Source organism: Halictus rubicundus, chromosome 7 (genome assembly GCF_050948215.1).
Source record: "Halictus rubicundus isolate RS-2024b chromosome 7, iyHalRubi1_principal, whole genome shotgun sequence".
Classification (NCBI taxonomy): Eukaryota; Metazoa; Arthropoda; class Insecta; order Hymenoptera; family Halictidae; genus Halictus; species Halictus rubicundus.
The window spans coordinates 11,621,078-11,640,373 of record NC_135155.1 but is presented as its reverse complement, the minus strand read 5'-3'; the positions used below and the strand labels follow the sequence as shown (position 1 = coordinate 11,640,373).

Sequence of the window (19,296 nt, the reverse complement as noted above, 5' to 3'; positions counted from 1 at the left end):
CGAAATCACAATTTTTTTACTCTTCATTTTCGTCTTATATTTTCATGGAGAAGCACTCCTTAAATTTTCTCCCACCTCTAGTCGATCATGCTGTATATTATACTACGTTTTATGCTAACAAAAGGATGCCTCTTAAATCTATAGGAAGAAGTTCCTTTTAGAAGTTGTTGGATGATCTAGAGCGGCGAAGAAGGAATAATGGTCTTGTTTCTCGACTTTCAGGTAGCACAGCATCATGTTCAAGAAATTTTCGGACCGACTTTCTGGAGGAGTGGCCAACCCCTGGAACGGGTCCCCATTTCGACATCTCCATGAAGTCGAACTTCACCGGATTGGTGGGGAAGGAGGTGTATCTGGTGTGCAAAGTGAAGAACGTTGGAAATCGAACGGTGAGTTTCGACGAACTTCAAGTACTTCCCGATTCTCCGCGAAATTCCAATTCAAGCGAGCTCGACAATTAACGAACAAGCTAATCGCTCCGACTCGTTCGACTTTCAGAACGGAAAGTACATTGATTTCTCTATATATGTCGCCAAAGCCTGGATGATAAACGTCGCGGAATTATCCCCACTACCGCGGGGTATACCCCGTGAGGGGCCACGTAGCTCGAGAGGTCTCCTGGACGACACAAGACACTGGCAAGACCCGTGTTGTTGACATATATCGAGAATTCACTGTATATGAAACAAGGATTTCTTTCCTAAAGTTTTCCCGATGAGATCGAGTCGAAGAGGATTTGAATATAAGTGAAAATAATCAGAAATTTAATTATACATAGGATCTAAATTCTAAAACCACCAAGCTCTAACACCTACCTTTATCACAATGATGAAGTTGAATTTATTTGCTGCAGCCTCCGCCCCGCGCTTCCTCATATTTGACACAAATGCGAAGAAGGATCAAGAAATCATATTTGCGAATTTTCGACGTAGGGAACGGACAGACCATGCGTGGAAATTCGCAAATTCGCGTGATTATAGATTTCCAGTCGATCCGGCAATCGGCTGATCCCTCGCTGGGCAGGTTGTCGCATGTTGCACCGGAAACGCGAATTCAAAGGTGTACATATCCGTTTCGACGGCTGGTGTCGTGTTTCTAAGCGATTGGTGGAAGGCGAAACAATCCGGGCCGCTTTCAAAGGCGGCGAGAGAGACATAGGTTGGGGCTTGTTTCGCTGGAGCGGCTAATAACACGCTATTAATACACCGTCGACGATAATAGCGGCGTTCACTACTAGGCGTATAAAGACCGCGAGCTAATCAGCGGTAGTTTGACTTTGGCTCGAACCGACCGATAAACAAAAGCAATTAGAATCAATGACGTAAAAGCCGAGATTTCGTCGCACGAGTGATACCGTTCCGATGCGTTTTAGAAGAACTCGAATCCGTGTCAAGTCGCGGCAGAACCTGGGTCTACTTTGACCCTGGTCAGTCACAATATATCAAAATGACCATTCAACTACTCCGAAGGTTTTCCTTGGATCACCGGACAACCGGAATGCATTTATTTCTCCTTCTTCGAAATCTAAAGATGACAAATCTGTATCAAAAAGTATGATTTAAGAGCCAAGGGTAGTCACGTGATTTTCGCAGAGTCTTCAGGTCGGTATCTGCTGTATAATTTCCATTCACAGTCTTCAGCCACTGACTCAAGACTTGGTCTTGGTCTTGATCCGACGGGTCTTAAGTCTGTGACTAAACTTGTCACATTTTTTGCTCTGTATTATCGATATCACGAATTCTGAAACGTGCTTTAAATTTTTGGCTTTGTTTCGCAGAGAATCAAGACAAAATATAGCTGAATTTGTAGCTGGAAATACTTTCTAGCGCGCCCTATTCTCGTTTTCATCCAGAAAACTCATCGAATGGCATAAAAATGCTTGGATTCCACGGCATGCACATCGTCAAATTTGGCCTACTTCTGACGCTTATATTTCCAAATATCTGCATAATCTCGTCAGCTGATGAGCAGCGCGCGCTAGATTGAACCTTCCTCTTTCGAATGATCCCTTTCCCATCGAAAAATATTCTCATATGACGACGAAAAGTTGAGGCACGTACAATCAATTTTCGCCTATTTTTGTCGGTAACGTGGTCACTCTACCTTATCGCGAATCTACGGAGTCCAAAATGGACATAGTTCAGCGAGACTTGGAACAAAATAGAGAGTTTATTCAGAAACGCGTAGCGGAAGATCCGTACATTACACCGGGAGCAAACGGTTAACTGAACAACTGTTACATCGACAACAACAACAGAGAAGTACCTTTAAAAATATATTTTTAAAGAATTGCGTGAAACAAAGCTGCGAACGGTCGCGAGCATCGTTAATTGTTCATTTGTGAAAAAGGTGCGTCGTCCGAGGGTTAAGTCCCACGTTCCCCTGTTAAACTTACTGAATCGTTGGTGCGGCAGTTCCCCACTCCCTCTCTCACTCTCTCTCTCTCTCTCTCTATCTCTCTCTATTCTCTCCGATGTACTTTCATTTTTTCTATTTTCCGTATTCTCGTGCCCGGTAAAAAGCTCTCGAAAGGACTCTCTCATTTTTCAAGCTGCAGTCGCGCTGCAATAGCCGCGAACAAAACGTTCGACATCATTACACTGTTCCGCGCTTATCCCTGTAGGGCAGGGAAACGCGAGTACGCAAGCGTCAACACGCGCGTGCAAGCTACGGGAACACGCGCGCAGGCACGCTTTTATCCGGAGAAAGATCGGCGGCTCCTTATTTTCCCGACGTCTGCCGTCCTCCTCTTCGTCTTCACTGCCGATCCCTTGTCCCCGTTTCACCTGGTTCGCGACAGAGAGAGAGAGAGAGAGAGAGAGAGAGAGAGAGAGCCTGTAATCCCGGTAAACGAGACGACGCGCGACGAGTCGACGAAGAACGGACGATCGTTCAACGACCGGTATCTCTGGGCAAACAACGTCGAGGACGCACGTCCACGATGAACCCGCCGCGTCCGTACGGCGTACTCCTCGGCGGATCTTTGTGCGAGACCAATTATTTTATCGGCGTGGAAACGCGTCCTTTGTCGTCGCAGTTTCATCCGTAGGATACGACGTATGTAAGTTACGTATTGTAACTGCGACGAGAAATGCGTCGGAGTACCGCGTGGTATTGCCACGAGTTCGAGGAACTGTTAATTAGTTCCTACTCCGTGGGAAAATTATTGCGTCACCCCCCCCCCCCGGGGAAGGTCCTGCGAAGGGGACTGAAAGGTGGAATTATGGACATAGGGTTCCGGGACTCGGGAAGGGAACGAGGAAAGGGATTAGGGAGACCTTGGGTAGGAACTAGGGAACTAGGTAAGGGACTGGGCAGGTAGGTAAGAGTACCAGAGAACAAGAGGAGAGGCCTAGGGTGCTTGGGAAGGGACTAGGAAACTTGTGACTGGACTAGAGAACTCGGGAAGAAGGGCTAGGTAAGGGTCTAGGGAACTAGAGAACAAGAGATGAGGCTAGGCAGCTTGGAAACGGACTAGGACTTGCGGCTGGTCTAAAAACACGAGAAGAAGGGCTAGGTAAGGGTTAGTGAACTAGAGAACAAGAGATGAGGCTAGGCAGCTTGGGAAGGGAACAGGGAACTTGTGGAGAGACCATAGTCTCTAACTATGGTAACCTAGTATTACCTAGTAACTAGGTAATAATCTAGGACAGGGACTAGGGATAGGAATGGAGTCCATATCGGTACAGTGAATTCTCGATATATGTCAACAACATGGGTCTTGCCAGCGTCGTGTATCGCTCAGGAGCCAGCGTCCGAGGCCTATCGAGCTTCACGGCCCCTCTCACTCAGTATACTCCGCGGTAGTGGGGACAATTCCGCGACGTTTATCATCCAGGCCTTGACGACATATATAGAGAATTCACCGTGATAAGTCCAAAAGAAAATTTTCGAACGACGTCTCCGAGTTGTAAAACCAAACTGACACGCAATACCGTAGAATAGAGGCGAAAACCTGGATTTTCTGCGGCAAGAATGAAAATGTTCGAGAACACGGACCTCCACCAAGCTGGATCCGTTGCGTGTCGTTAGATACGCAACAGTTTCGAACCGGGGCGAACGCTGTCCACGTCCGAGCGAGATTCGCGCGCGATTCCGAAAACCCTTGTAAATCAATCTCGGCGCGCACGAGACGTTTAACGCGGCCACGGCAATTCCGACGAAATGAAAGGACAGTAAAGGGAGATCGTATCCGCGGGGACGGAGCGGTGTGCAATTCCGTGGACGAGGGAACTCGCTCGCATTCGTGGACACGGCGCGCAGTGCTCTGAAAAGCAACTTTTTTTCTGGCCAACAATTCTTGTAGTTTGATATAATCAACGAATCTTTTTCACTATAAATTGACAACACTTTAAAACATCGGAATCCAAAACGGTTATTCGTTTCGGATGATTCCGTGATTGGGTGCGGTATTTTCGAGACAAAATCGTAAAATTCAAAATGACGTGTATTCTGGATACCCGTTATGCGATATCAGAACATTAATTTTGATAGTTGCAGTATTTAATCTTGTTGTAAGCGTCTTTTAAGCTATACGTTCACGATACAAAATTAATGGAAAATTAAACTTCGAGCGGGCTTTTAAAGGATTGGTTGAACTGTTGGTTAAATTGGTGCAACTATCTGGAGCATTGAAATTTTTACAACGAACACGCCACCGAGTTATAACGTTCGGGACGTGTCGCGTTAAGCGTCGAAAACGGTGCTCGCGAGCACGCGAACTGCATAGATTTCGCATGATTTTCGCGGAACAATGCCTAAGACCAACGTCCGCGATACGACGAGACACAAGAGGCTTGCACAGATGCGATGTCATCTGGGAACTCGCTCTCGCTACCGCAAATGTCGGATTCGTGGCCGAGCTGCGAGAATATCGAATCTTCCCGGTGACGTCATACCTCTCTCGCACGGAATACAATCAACGTTGGCGGGAAATTGGTTTACGAACCGCCACCGACCTACAGTTTTCCTCGATTCGCCCCCCGAAAATCGGGGAAATGTTTTTAACCGTACCGTATCGTGAAAATTACTTTTAGAAAAACACCGAGTTTCCCTGGCTGAGCTATCACTTCTGGAGATGAGCACGTCAATCGAAAATACGAGTACAATCGATATTTAAAATTAGGAGACCGTGATCCTAGGCAATGTAGTGGTTTAAGCCTAGATAATAGTAATTTCAAATAGCGGAGGGATTAACAGAATTGACTACAGAGAAACGACACACAGTCTTTACTCGATATATGTCCCGAATATCTAGCCGATAAAAGTCCCAGAACTATCCCCACTGCCGTGGGGTATACCCTGTGAGTCCTTTTCTACGTTCGGCAGTGTATCAGAGAATAGTATTTTCTAGCCGATATATGTCCCTGGGTAGACCCGTTTTGTGACATATATCGAGTAAACACTGTAAATCAAATGACATATATGTATATTTCTAGGAAAGGTTAGCGGTTCAGTGTTTGGCCGAAATTGGAGATGTATCGTGACATTAATTATAGTACAACGCGACATTATTCCAGTGACCCCGTTTTTGACAGCCCTGGATCGTTTTACCTGTTTTTCTTTTTTGTAAGCGTATTTTCACATAATTGGGGTTCACGCTGCCCCGATGGATTAAAAACACTTTAATGGAGCGATTGTTTCGCTCGATACGCGAAAACAAGCGCCCAAAGAGAATTTATATAACAGATTGCTATCATTCTTAGATATTGCTGTACCGTGTAGCGTTCCGCGTCGATTTATCTGTATTTTTTGTACGAATTAATCTCCATCTTTAAGGATGTTTGCCGGTTTAATCGTAAAAGAATGCTTTTTACGCAGAACGATTCTATGAAATTTCGCATGTACGACAGTATCTACTTTTATAGATTGTTAACAAAATGTTTAAACGGTCATACTGTTGTGAAAAAGAAAGTACACCATTGCGTTTGGGCGGATGTATTCGAAATCGTATTAAAAAAAAATCATGTACCCAACTTTTACGTTGAAAGCAGAAAAAATTTATAAAATCCGACTTTTTTCTTCGAAATTTCTCATGAAACAACGGCGCGATGGAGAACGACGATTTTTACCATTTTACCGACCGGTAGCGGTTGAATATCCTGCAGACTTCTTACCGATCACCGTGGCAACCGAGTAACAGGCTACCGGTCGGTAAGCGTCGGGGACAAAAGGCCGATTAATAGACTACCGGTCGGTAAAATGCCGATTGATAGGTTACCGGTCGGTAATCGTCGGTGACAAAAAAACTGATTAATAGGCAACCGATCGGTAAGCGTCCGGGACGAAAAGCCAGTTAATAGGCAACCGGTCGGTAAAGTGTTAAGAAACAATCGCCTGTGTCCACCAGGCACTGTATACAACTGGTTCGATTGCAGGCGCATCCAGGATCGCAGTTCTTTCACCGGCAATTGGTATCAATCGGACGTAAATTCCGATCGACGGGACGCGAGTACTCGTGACAGAATCACGTTCCCGGTTCATCGATATTGTCAGCAGATCATTGCGATTTAAATAGGCAGCAGGGGGCGTTCGGCCCATTGGCCCCGGAATGAGCTCGACACGCGTGTATCCGTGCATTTATATGCCTATGTATATACGATGCCCGCGTGTTCGCTATTCCGTATACCTATCAAGTTTTTTATCGATTCCATCGAGAGGCATTCGACCAGTCGAGTAACCGCAAAAGTTGCCGGGTCCAATGAATCCGACCTACTTCCCCCCACCCCACCCCACCCCCCTCACGGTGCGCCCTCGAAATTTGCGAATAAAAGCCAGTTGAAATAACACGATCTCGCGGTGACTCCGGCGGCTCGATTGCTCATCGCTCGACGAAATCGGTGCGCGAACGACCCATTATCCGACGATAATTATTTCTACTAAATCGCTCGTAAGGAGGCAATCTGAAGTCGCCCGGGCGTCGTTTATGCGAGTTTTTGATTCACGAGTGCCCCCCCGACCTCTCGCGACATTTTTAACGATTTTCAATTTGCTCGACGCAACGGGACGCGTAGAAACAATTTATTCGGTACCGTGAAACTAGAGAAGTGTACGTCCGTGAACATTGACGAGTTGACGGTGCGGCGGTCCATTCGAACGATAGTTAAACATTGTTAAATGTTTGTAACGGTATTAGTTTCCTTTGGTAATTTTGGTTTATTTTTTCTCATAGTATCTATCCTAGTGATCGCACTGTTTCGGTGGGTTTTGGCTGAAATCATGGTGCATCGTGTCTGTTGGTGAGGGTTTCTTTTGGCAATTTTGGTTTATTTTTTCTTGTAACGGTATTAGAAAAATACACCGCTGGTAAAATTGTTAAAGTGAAAATTTATTTTCACGTTCGAACGAATAATTTTGCCCAGCGAGATGTGGGTAGTGGGGCAGCGAACGTGTTGACTGTAACGGGAGCCATCTTTGTTTTTCATATTCTCGAACGAGAAGGAAAATTCGCGGGCCGACAGGCTTCAGCGTGATGGAGGGAGGTATAAAGCGGCTGGTTGTGGAAGAAATGGGAGAGCAGGTGGGGGAGACTTTGAGAAAAAACTTTAGGGGCAATATTCGTATTTTGCTGCAGGTTTCCTGGGTAAGACACCGAGACATACACCTGCTAACGCTCGGTCGTTACACGTACACGAGCGATCAACGCTTCGAAGCCGTGCACACTCCGCACAGCGATGAGTGGACGCTCAAGATACGATACCCTCAGCGCAAGGACTCCGGGGTTTATGAGTGCCAAATATCAACGACACCGCCTATCGGCCATACTGTTTATCTGACGATAGTTGGTGAGTACATGCATCATCTCTCGAACTGCCTTTACGCTACGACAGAGAGCTGCGATTTTCTTGCAGAACGACGAACACACAGAATAGCGCACAGTGTCGCGGATGGGCATTCTAGGTGGAAAAAATCTATATAGCTTGAACTTAATGCAATGAAAATTTCAAGATGGGATTGTTTGAGACTTTCTAGTTCTGCTCTATTAAAGTCAACTAACCGGCATAGAACACTGACGCTTAAAAAATCTCTAAAAATTATTGTAAAGGACGTTATTAACGAATTTTTTGAACATTAGTGTAAATATGTACTTATGTTAATATTGAATATCGTGCATAGAAGCTTAAAGATTCGTATTTATTGCTCTGACATAATTTTCTTTAGAACAAATAGAAACGTACGATTTCGCCGTATTACGGTTCGGAGTTTTCGCGTATTGATTTCGATACGTATATCGCTATTAATTGAATTATTATAGGTATAATTATGCTCAGTAAACATTCTAATTTCCCCCCAAAAATCAAAATTGTTCATTTATAAACGATTTAAATACAGTCTTTGGAATAATTCCTCTCAATTTCCGTGCACTTTCTGCATTTTATTGGTACTTGACGAGTCCAGCGACAAATTTAAATTCTTTAAAAATCTTACAACATTCTGCATCTTCGTTTTCTCAAAAATCATTTTGGCCCTAATCTTTCGGCCAGCGCTGAAATCGCAGTTTCTGACTCGAGCGATTTCGCAATAACTTCTCGCGCATCTGTTTCAATGCAGTTGCCGCTCGATTTCATCGCTGTCCTGTTATTCTTTTCGGCGATCGATGATCCGATCGCGATGGATCGCGGGAGAGGTTGTTCCCGATAGGATCGGGATCATTATTCACTTGGAAGGTTGACGCGCGCCTCCGAGGTATCATAAATATCAAGGCGCGGCGCCGATGCGATGTGTACGTGCACCCATTTAACGCCAATATCTGCGCGGATTTAATGAACCGTGCATTATGTGGGTCAATTATTTCACTGATTCCGGAACGCGTTCTCGCGTCGCTACAGCGAATCATTAACTTTCCGCAATAACGACGTGTCAGAAGCGACTGGATCGTTCCCCCCGCCCCAAAAAAAACATCGTAGCTGGCACGAGTTATTTATTGCTTTAGTAAAATATTGTATGCATCCTTAGAATTTGAATAATTTTGAATAAAAAATGTTAGAACCCGTGACGGGTCCCGTGAACCTAGTGTTAACAACGCTGCAAGTATTTTGTTTCTCGTTCGTGACGAATTTTCAAACGACGAAATACATGAATATTTGTGAAAAAAAGGAACAACTAGAAAAACTCGTGATTCTGTTATAATTCAGTATTTCAATTCTGCGGCGAGTGCACTTATCCGCTTTTGTCGAGCATGCTGGTCGTCGCTTAAAAATAATTAAACACTCAGGCGGCCCGGTTGCGACAAAACGAAACAAAATGTTCGAAAAGTTCAGGAGGTCAACGATGAATTTGACGGGTACGATTTTGGAGGTTCGAAAGCTTTTTTTAGGAAGGACAAACGGGGTGCGTCCGCGATCGATGCGCTCGGGATAGGACTTGTGCAGCGATGCACCGTGGAACGGATTGATCGGGGTGGTTACATACAAAATTCACACAAAGATCCGATGTGGGTGACACAAACGGAGCAGGTGAAAAATCAGGCCGTGTGCCCTCCTACGTGTATTCACGTAGAAGGATGTATATCTAGGCAGGTGTATCGTTAATGACTGCTCGGATACTTTAACGGGGCTCGTACTATTAAATGAGAGGATCTTATCGCGGTGACTTGACCTGGAAAACGTTGGCCAACGCTCGCTTCCATTTGTTGGTGCGCGATAAAAATATCGGCCATTTATAGAATATTTTGTACACGGCCATATCTCTCTGACCCCTATTATACTCTATCGCGCTTTATCGTATTACACGAGCTATCGTCGGACCGTTTACAACGCCGCGCCGGCCTGCAGCGCACCCTCGATAAACAACTAGAAAATCGAAAAATACCCGAAAAACAGTGCTGGTTTTCATTGCTCGAGCTAAATCCACCAGTACAGAGTCCGTTCGGACGCACAATAGTCGTTTATCTGACTTCAGTATTCTCTCATTTTATTTTCCACGAAATTTTGACGTACCAACGGACGCGATATCGCGTTTCGTTATTGGTAGTGTTTATCCACGGGAAAATAGGAAATTTGTGAATAATATTTATCACAGATTTTACAATTTACAGCGGCTTCTCAACGATAGAGATCGCTGTTTATCTTTCAGCTTTTTGCCACAAACTTCAATGAAAATGTATACAATTTTGAACTCCATGTAATTTCGTCTGTTCTTTGTTACCTTTAGCTTAATACCGATAGTATGGAAAATAAGGTTTTACATATATAGATTAAATTGTTTTTACACTCGTTCCGAGAATATTCCGTCAAGGACAAAAAGAGAGATCAGTATCTCATTTATGCAGACCAAAGCATTAATCTTTTTAACGAGTAAACTTCGCATTTGTTTGCACTCGTTTCTTGCGTTTGTTCATCGCTGGAGCAGAAAATTCTGAAATCCAACGAACTACCGATGCCGCGGAAAGTTATTTCGATTCGTTGATTTGTTAAAATTGTACGTGAATTTATTACAAATGCAGACAGTTCTTCAATTAAATGAACTACCGATTCGCCAAAAAAATTATTACATTTGCCGATTCGTTAAAATCACATGTAAATTTATTATAAACGCAGACAGTTCTCAAATTAAATGAACCACCGTTTCGCCAAAAAAATTATTACATTTGCCGATTCGTTAAAATCACATATAAATTTATTAGAAACGCAAAGCGTTCTCCAATTAAACGAACTACCGATTCTCCAAAAAAAATTATTACATTCGCCGATTCGTTAAAATTGCATGTAAAAGTATAAAAGCGGAGTCCGCAAATGAAACTAGGAATTCTTGGAAAAGAAAAATGATTACGCTCACCGATTCATTAAAGTTTTATACTTTATCATTCGCACGTTATTCCCTCGAGTGATCCACAAAATTCAAGAAAGTACTCGACAAAATGGCTTCCTTCCATTTGATATCAAATGGTTCCATAAATTCTTCTAAACGAAGTAGAATTTCCTTTATTTCAAGAGAAATGAAACTGCTCGCTCACATTGTCACTTAATCATTGAGGAAATTAAATAAACTGCAGATCCTTTAAAATATATATTTCTATAAATACATGAAGATTTGGATAGACACTCGGTTGGTGAAACGTTGAAAGGTCAACGACCATTTGTCCCAATTCGATCTAAATCTACCCTGAAAGAAAGACAACTCTAATTAATTGACATTATTAATTCAAGTTTGCCGGCGAAACGACAACTTGGACCGCTTCGAATTGGTTTAGTCGCGGCACTGTTTCGCGACGCCTGAAACATCATTGAGCTGCGCTACTGGGGGCCACGCGTTGAGCGCAGTTTCTGCCAGAATTCCAATAAACAGTTGAAACTCGATTTTTGCAGAGCCAGTTACCGTTATCGTCGGAGCGCCCGACCTGTTCGTTAACAAAGGCAGCACCATTAACCTGACCTGCGTGGTGAAGTTCGCTCCGGAACCGCCGCCCACGATGTCCTGGAGTCACAACTCAGAGGTGAGCATACTGGACTGTTTTCCATGATATCTCCTATGTGAAATCAGTTTTCGCATGTATACACAATGGATCGATAAAGTGATTGTACATACAGCTGTTTCTTTGGCGATAGAAGCACGGCTCTTTTTTTTTTTAAATCGTTTCCAAGACCTGTGCTCGTTCCGTTTTCTTCATCGTCAAGACCGAAGAACAAAACTACTAAAAGAATTTTATTACTAGACTGTTGATTTTCATGGAAAATACAAGAATTGATCGAGTTGGAAACAGTGAAATGATACAGTACCGCTCAAAAGTATCCGGACACTTGCGAAATATGTATTAGCATTGCATAAAAGTTATTTCAGTGCCTAAAATAGTGACTAAAATCGATTTTTATTAGTTCCTTATGAAATATCTAACGTTTTAAATTAGAAATTACGTACGTGGAACTTACCAATACTACACTAGAATTAAATACGAGATTCATCGACCTATCCACCGCGGAGTATCCGGGTACTTTTGAGCGGTAGTGTACGTCGTCGACTCGTTTTTGTCATAAACGCATAAAGTTCGCAATCTATTTATCACCGTGTACATTTGCCCCTGCACGGTGATCGATGAAATTTTCCACGTGTCAAACACACGAATGAATGTACCGATGGTGGTTTAATTTGTTTGATCGAGTACTCTTCGCAGTGCCATTTCTCGTTTACAATATACGTTCAAATAATTCTTTCTGAAATCCCGTTTAGTATCTCTACCGATCATTTTCCGCGAGAGAAGCGCCGGCGTAGATTCCCAGCAAGGTATCGTCAAAGGAAGAGAGTTGTCAGAGCCGGTTTGAATCATCGCATCGATTAAAAGAAAGAATCGTGCGCGCCGGTCCCGTTTCAAAGTAAAAATCCGCGGAACTTGGTTAACGACCTAATGCTACGCTCGTCGCACAGACTCGAACGTATTCTCCGTTCATTTCGCGCTCAGGCGAGGTCCTTTGTGCGAGCTCAAAGGGAATACGTCGAGGAAAACGCGACACGCACAACGGCACAACACCTACCTCTTTACCATTCTTCTCGCGAACCATGAAGCAAAAGACCGTTTGTCTTCGCAAGAGGCAACGGTATTACATGACTCTGCTCGGCTCTGTTCCGTTTCGTTCCGTTCTGCGACGCAGTTTCCACGGAAATATGAGAATGCCGCCGCGAACCGGTGCCTTTGAAGAAATGATTGCGATCCGAAGACTGCGTTGTACCCGAGGATCCAATATTGCTTCATTTTAACCGCGCCGATATGCCATCGGCGAATCACCACCGGCAAATCCCCGTCCATGTTCCGGCGGATACGAAAACGCTCGATCCGCTCGCAAAACATGTTTCCGTTCCGCGACCAAGAAAACTCATATTTGCCGCCCGAATTTCCCCTCCGTTTCATTGTCCAGCGGCACCGGCAAAAAATTTGTCACTTCTTTAAAAATTTTAGTGAGCACAGTGCCTACTCGATATATGCCCAAAACACGGGTCTGGCCAGGGACATGTATCGGCTGGAAGATACTATTCTTTGATACACTGCCGCACGTAGAAAAGGACTCACTCAGTGGGGATAGTTCTGGGACTTTTATCGGCTAGATATTTGGGACATGTATCGAGTGAAGACTGTGTGTCGTTTCTTTGTAACATAAAAAACAGCGAAGCTCGAGTGCCCTCGGTCGCCGAGGAGTGTAAACATAATACCAAAATAATAAAACATCTTCAGTTTTCATTATTCACTGTTGGGACTTCCACCGACATGATCGTGGCATTTTTATAATGAGAATGATACCGAACACGATATAATTCGGATCAGATTTACAATCATTTTCCGTTAATGCAGTGTGCTCGACCACAGGTGAGAGAAAATTGAAGGGGTGGTTCACCGATACGATAGAAGACGAAAATGAAGAATAAAGAAATTGCAATGAAAAAGTCCGCCTAAAATGCGGCAACCGGCCAACAGAAGTGTACGTGGCTTACGCCATAAAGGTGCGCGACGGTCACCTATCAAAGGGGGTCCTCGCATGCATCCAATGGTTTGGCTTTGACGTCACTTGATTCGTGACTGTCGCGCGCCTTTATGACGTACACACCGTACACCTCTGTTGGCCGGGTTGCCGCATTCCAGGCGGATTTTTAATGGTTAATAACTAGAAAACGAAGCCGAAATCACAATATTTTTACTCTCCATTTTCGTCTCATATTCTCATGGAAAACCACCCCTTGAATTTTCTCTCACCTGTGGTCGAACACCCTGTATAATTGTAATGGGAAGTGACTTGCATCGTTCGTTACACAAGTATCATCGGAATTATATCATATTTATGTTGGGAATATGTTGGTGAAAGTCCCATAAAAAATAATGAAAAGTAAAGAAGTTTTGTTATTCGATTAGTAGTGGTCTCACACTGACACACCCCTGTCAGTATTATACCCCTCACGGGGTATACCCTGCGGCAGTGTGGGTAGTCCTGGGACTTTTATCGGCTAGATATACCGGACATATATCGAGTAAAGATTGTACATCGATGCTTCTCAATTCTCTTAATCCATTGGCTACTTTAAAACGCGTCTTCCGCTACAAATGCATAAAATCCGCGGTCTAGTCATTCTGCATGATCGATTGAGAAGGAAACGTCTGCGCACACCTGATACAATACCAATTTTCCTTCTCTCCCAAGGAAATTCTAGGGGAGTACGAAATTGCAATTACCGCGAAGAAAACGTTCCGGCGAGGGGTTAAATATCGCCAACCCTTCGAAAATGGGAAACTTAGCGTTCGAATAGCCAGCAGAGCCGCTGTATATGAAATATCGATCGCCTGACATCGACGAATGGTCGCTCGCAATTAAGAAACCGGATAGTCCAATTCCGTCCCGGTTTAGAAGGCTCCCCTGCAGGAGTGCCGGTACAATTTGCGACCGACAAGCGAATGCAATTCTTTCGGCTAGTGTGAAAGCAATTCGGACGTAATCCAGGAAATAAATTGTAGCCATTTCGAGTCTGTTCCCCTTAATGTCTTTGGTTCTTGCTTTTTCGAAGTGGTCGTCGATTACTTGCCGCGTTTCTCGCGAGAGTAGCTGCTACAAGGGAACGCGTCCGTGTATATTCCCCTCTTCGAAAACTGTGTTCCCACCGATGCCGAAATTCATTGCCTCGATTTCGAATCTCTGAAAGGATCTTTCACTGTATTTTTTGGAAATTCGGCTGGTGGCGCAGGGACAGCGGACAAATGTGGAAGCTAGTTCTCTGTTCTAAATCGTCCTGATCGTTCCCGAACACCTGTTTGTTCTTAAAAGGGAAACAAGGAGACTGATAGCAACAAAAGAATTGTTAGAATGACGAAAAATTAAGCGTACACGCTTTTAAGTAAATTGGAGTGTAAGCAGTTAATCACGGACTGACAGCAACAAAAAAATTATTAGAACCAAGAGAAATTGAATTTGATGCGTACACGCTTTTAAGTAAATTGCAGTGTAAGGAGTTAATCACGGATTGCGCTATCTTCCGTGCTCCCAACGATGTCTGTCGGCGAGTCTGTGGGATGCGAATGTAAAAGTAATTTTATCTGTTCGTCCAGATAATTAATTTCGACTCGCCGCGCGGCGGTATCAGCCTGGTGACGGAGAAAGGCCCTGAAACGACCAGCCGGTTAATGATCCAGAAAGCCGTGCCGAGCGACTCCGGGATCTACACCTGCCAGCCAAGCAACGCGAATCCCAGCAGGATCAAAGTGCACGTTGTCAACGGTCAGTGCCAAGAAATATTTCAAGGAGACTTGTCCATTCCACCGTTTAACCCGTTCGCATCGTTAACGTTGAGAAACGCGCCTTGTCACTATCACTCGCATCACTGTTACTCGCACAGTTTTTCTGATCGTTATCGGCAGAGCGCATTAGCTTCTTAGCTGACGTCGCGAGTTAACGCGAACAATTTAGAAAAGCAATTAGTCTAATCTACACGCGAAATTGTTGAAGAAGAAAATTACTCTTCCTTCTGATGCAAATGGGTTAAACGCGTCCGGTTCTTAATTAATATGTGAATTATCTGATACGTCTTGCCATCTTTTTCTGCATAATCATCTTATGATAACCTAGGCGTGCACGTATGTCTCCAGAAATGTTCAGCCTGTAAGGAAAATGTGATTGTTTTTTTATTGATTTCTCTTAAAAAATATTTTCTAAGTAATTCGAATGACGTCGATCGATAAATCATGAAGAATGTTTTGCATTAAAATATTCGCAAACATTTGTATGTCAATATTTGTAAATTATAAATAGATGTAGCAGCATTGTCCGCCACACGAACAATAAATATATCTTTCATAGAGAGGGATTCTAACAAATTGATCGTCCATTGCAACAAGCCTATGCAAATGTAAATCTAGTTACTGGGCTGAGCCATAACTCTGTTTCTATTGCGGATAGATAAAAACTGCAGGCGACAATTTTTCATTATTTATTCAGGCTCTATCGTCAAGCGGTTCGATTTTTCACCGAAATGCATCGGCGCAGTTACAAAGCGAAGTTGCAATTTTGTTTTTTCAATGGAACGTTGCAATGTTTCTGTTGAAATTGCTTGCTTCTGCGTGTCAAAGTGCCTGTCACGCCGCTGGTATGTATACCAACAGTGCTATCGTTAAGGTCATTAATCCCCGTTCGTGGATATCGTAACAAATAAATTTTATACGATACAACCAATTTTACACGTATTTCATACAATATTTCCTGAAATGCTTTTTCGGCATTGTGCACGAGAATAGTTTTTTCTCAGAATGACACGAAAAAAAAAACAAAATAATTTTTAAAAATCGTAGCTTTCCGTTATAGTAAAAAATTTCAAATACATTTCCTGTCTGCACCGATGCACTTCTGTAAAAGATCGAATTGCCGTACACGATGGAGCTCGACAAATATAATATTAAATCACCTCGCATTTTTCCTTTGCATGTGTCATAGCTGATCTCTGATTCCCACAGTTCAAATTAAATATGAAATTAATGTCCAAAAAATTACACACAATTAATGGAGGTACTTTACAATTAGGAGACTGTGTTTTAGGTGGGCCACGCTGTATGGTTTCTATAGAAGCATGTTAATCATATTTAGTAGAATCTATTCGACAATTAAATGATTTAAATCTGCAAGTCGGTGGCGTAATCACGGTCGTAATTATATCGCGCTCGGTGCGATTTTAGTCAGAGAAACGGGACGAATAAAAGTAAAAGTTTCATTGTGGGAAAACCAAAAATAAGGAAATTTGATTTTTGGATATGACAACGGTCAACCTTTCTTTTTTCAATCGCTATCCTTCTCCGCGTTCGGAATACTGCAAAGAGCGTAGCGCCTCTTCCAGGACTGTGACTCCGCAGGCCCGAAGTTTTCACCGTTACGGAGAGAGAATGCTGTGGTATCGTTGATCGATTCCCGTCGATTTGTCCGTGCCACGGGTCAGTTTTTTCAAGCACGTCGCGTCGCACAGCGGTCCAAATTCGTTCTGGTTCCGGTGGAAAATGTCGGTCGTGTGCCGCGAACTTGTCACGAGTTAGAAGCGTGTGCCGTGACCGCGGCAATCCGACAATTAAGAGAAAGAACGCGCACCAACTCGGCTGTAGGCTTTAGGCTCTAGGCTCTAGGCTCTGACGCATAGCGTTGCGCCTGTGTGGATCAGTCAGCGCGATGACGATGATAAATCACCGGGCGCGGGCCGGCCGTGCGACGCGACGTGTCGCATCGATCTGAATTCGCGTCGACTAAGGCCAGCGGCACCGGCCCATTCTACCGAGCAATTAACGCTTGAAGTTGATAAATAACACACCGGAAGCTTGGCTTAACTTATTTCGAATTATCGTCGAATCCGCGCGTCCGCGACCATTCCCGCCGACCGCGATAACAACGCTTTCGTTTCACCGCGAAACAATTAGGCTGCGGCTGCAGCGGATGCTATTTTCGATCGCGCGCGATACACGCCGGTCGCTTCCACCCTCTTCCGATACGCTTCGAACCTGCCTGCGCCGCTTTTGCGATAATTCGAATAGAAAATCGCGTTCAACGTAACCACCGCTTTCGAAATAGAAGCTACAAACTTGTCCATGAAACCGGCCCAAAAATATCTGTCTTTACATCTGTACTCATAAAAAAAAGCAGTAATAATTGTTTTGTTCCATTTCCTCCGGAATTTAAAACGACGATAATACCGAACGGAAACGCTTCGATGTAAATACTTCTAGTTTAACACGTTGACTGGCATGTCACCCATATGTGGGTAACGGAATTATTTGTTCAGGTTTTAAAATGACTTTTTACGTTAATATATTTATCGTACCAAATTTGATTAGGATCTGTAAAATGCAAGAAAGTTGGGGGACTACTCGAATTATTTTCCATTCTTATTTCATTAAATAACTTACTTTGATTTTATGGAATTTTTGAGGTTTCTAGTTTGGCAGTCAAAGTGTTAATAAATTTCAAAGAAATTAAAACAGTCTCGGGGTAGATATATCGGAGCACCGATTTAATATTTTCAATTTGTTAAGATCGTATAGGAAAGAAAAATGATTAATAAAAAAAGTGATGAATAAAAAGATTAATAAATCGCGTGGTAGTAAAAAATTGGACGTCAGCCCCTCCGCGTAGAAGCTTCCCGATTTTTGAAACGAGACACTGCACGACGAGAGGACGCGAGGAGTACGCGAGTAACGCGGCCGGAAGCCCTTCATTTACCGATGTCGAACGAATTCTAAAGGGTCGAGTGCTCGCGTTTTACGTCGTGACAGACGCGATCGTTAAGTTACGCGCGCGTTTTACCGTTTGCTCGACCGATGTCGCTCGAGCCATTGAAAGTGGTAAACCGTGTCAAACTCGTGGCTTTCACGGAATTGATACGCGCGGGACGAGGCCAAATCGATCCCGGGCCGCGTCGATTTTAGACCGAGCGAATGCGAGAACGCGCCACCGGCTCTTTTCAAGGGAGAACGCTCCAAATCCGGACTAATTTTTTAAACCTTAGACCACGCGGAACTTTTTCGTCACCGGAATGCCTTGCTCTTTCTCTCTTTACAAAGTGGGCGTGGTCAAGTTTCTGTGGGCGTGGTTTTGTTGCTCTTGAAGCACTCAATGTAGCGCCTCTCGGGATCATTTGAGCCCGTCTTCGATCTATAGGAATCTAGAAGAAGCAGAACCTTCTTGAATCTTGTCAAAATCCTGAGAGATGATCATCTACCATATTCCCTATACGCAGAGTAGGCGTGTCCTGTCTAGAGTAGGCGTGGTTTCACTGATCTTGTTTTCAATTCAGCGAGAGAAAGTTGTTCAACAGGGTAATCTGTATCTGTATTTAATTGAGAACAATGTTTAAAACGTCCTAGTAAGATCAGATGTAAGATTCAGTCGTAAGACGTTCTCCTACCTTGCTCTCTTCGGCCAAGGTAGGCGTGGCTCCGTTTCTCTAAATTCGGCCGAGGTAATGGTCGATAGAGTAATCTGTGTCCACGCTAAATCCAGAGGAACCGCTATAAATCTTACCAGAGTTCTGGCAGAAGACTATCCTTACTCTCATCGTGTCAAGTAGGCGTGGTCTCGCCGCTTTTAATGGTACCCTGGGCAGCGTCCCGTGGAGCAATCTCTGCTCATGTTTGATCTCAAGGGATCCGAAAACCGCGGGACCTTCTTCAATCCGTTCAAAGTCCTGCAGAAAATTACCCATCTTGTCCTCTTTGCGTAAAGTAGGCGTGATCAGTTCTAGAATAGGCGTGGTTCCATTTCTCTTGATTTCAAACAAGCGAGGGCAGGGTTCCGTGGAGCAATTCGATTCCATACCTAATATAGACCAATGTGGAAGCAGCGGAATCTCCTTAAA

The 19,296-nt window shown here is 43.8% G+C and overlaps 1 protein-coding gene across 1 annotated transcript in view; it reads left to right on the top strand.

The window, feature by feature from the left end:
- The window catches only part of LOC143355535 (zwei Ig domain protein zig-8), a 44,972-nt gene that overhangs the window by 24,438 nt on the left and 1,238 nt on the right, over positions 1-19,296 (top strand). The window contains exons 2-5 of the mRNA XM_076790427.1: positions 223-389; positions 7,574-7,784; positions 11,307-11,434; positions 15,020-15,188. Of these exons, the coding sequence (XP_076646542.1) occupies positions 223-389; positions 7,574-7,784; positions 11,307-11,434; positions 15,020-15,188 (675 nt within the window). The remainder of the gene's footprint in view (positions 1-222; positions 390-7,573; positions 7,785-11,306; positions 11,435-15,019; positions 15,189-19,296) is intronic.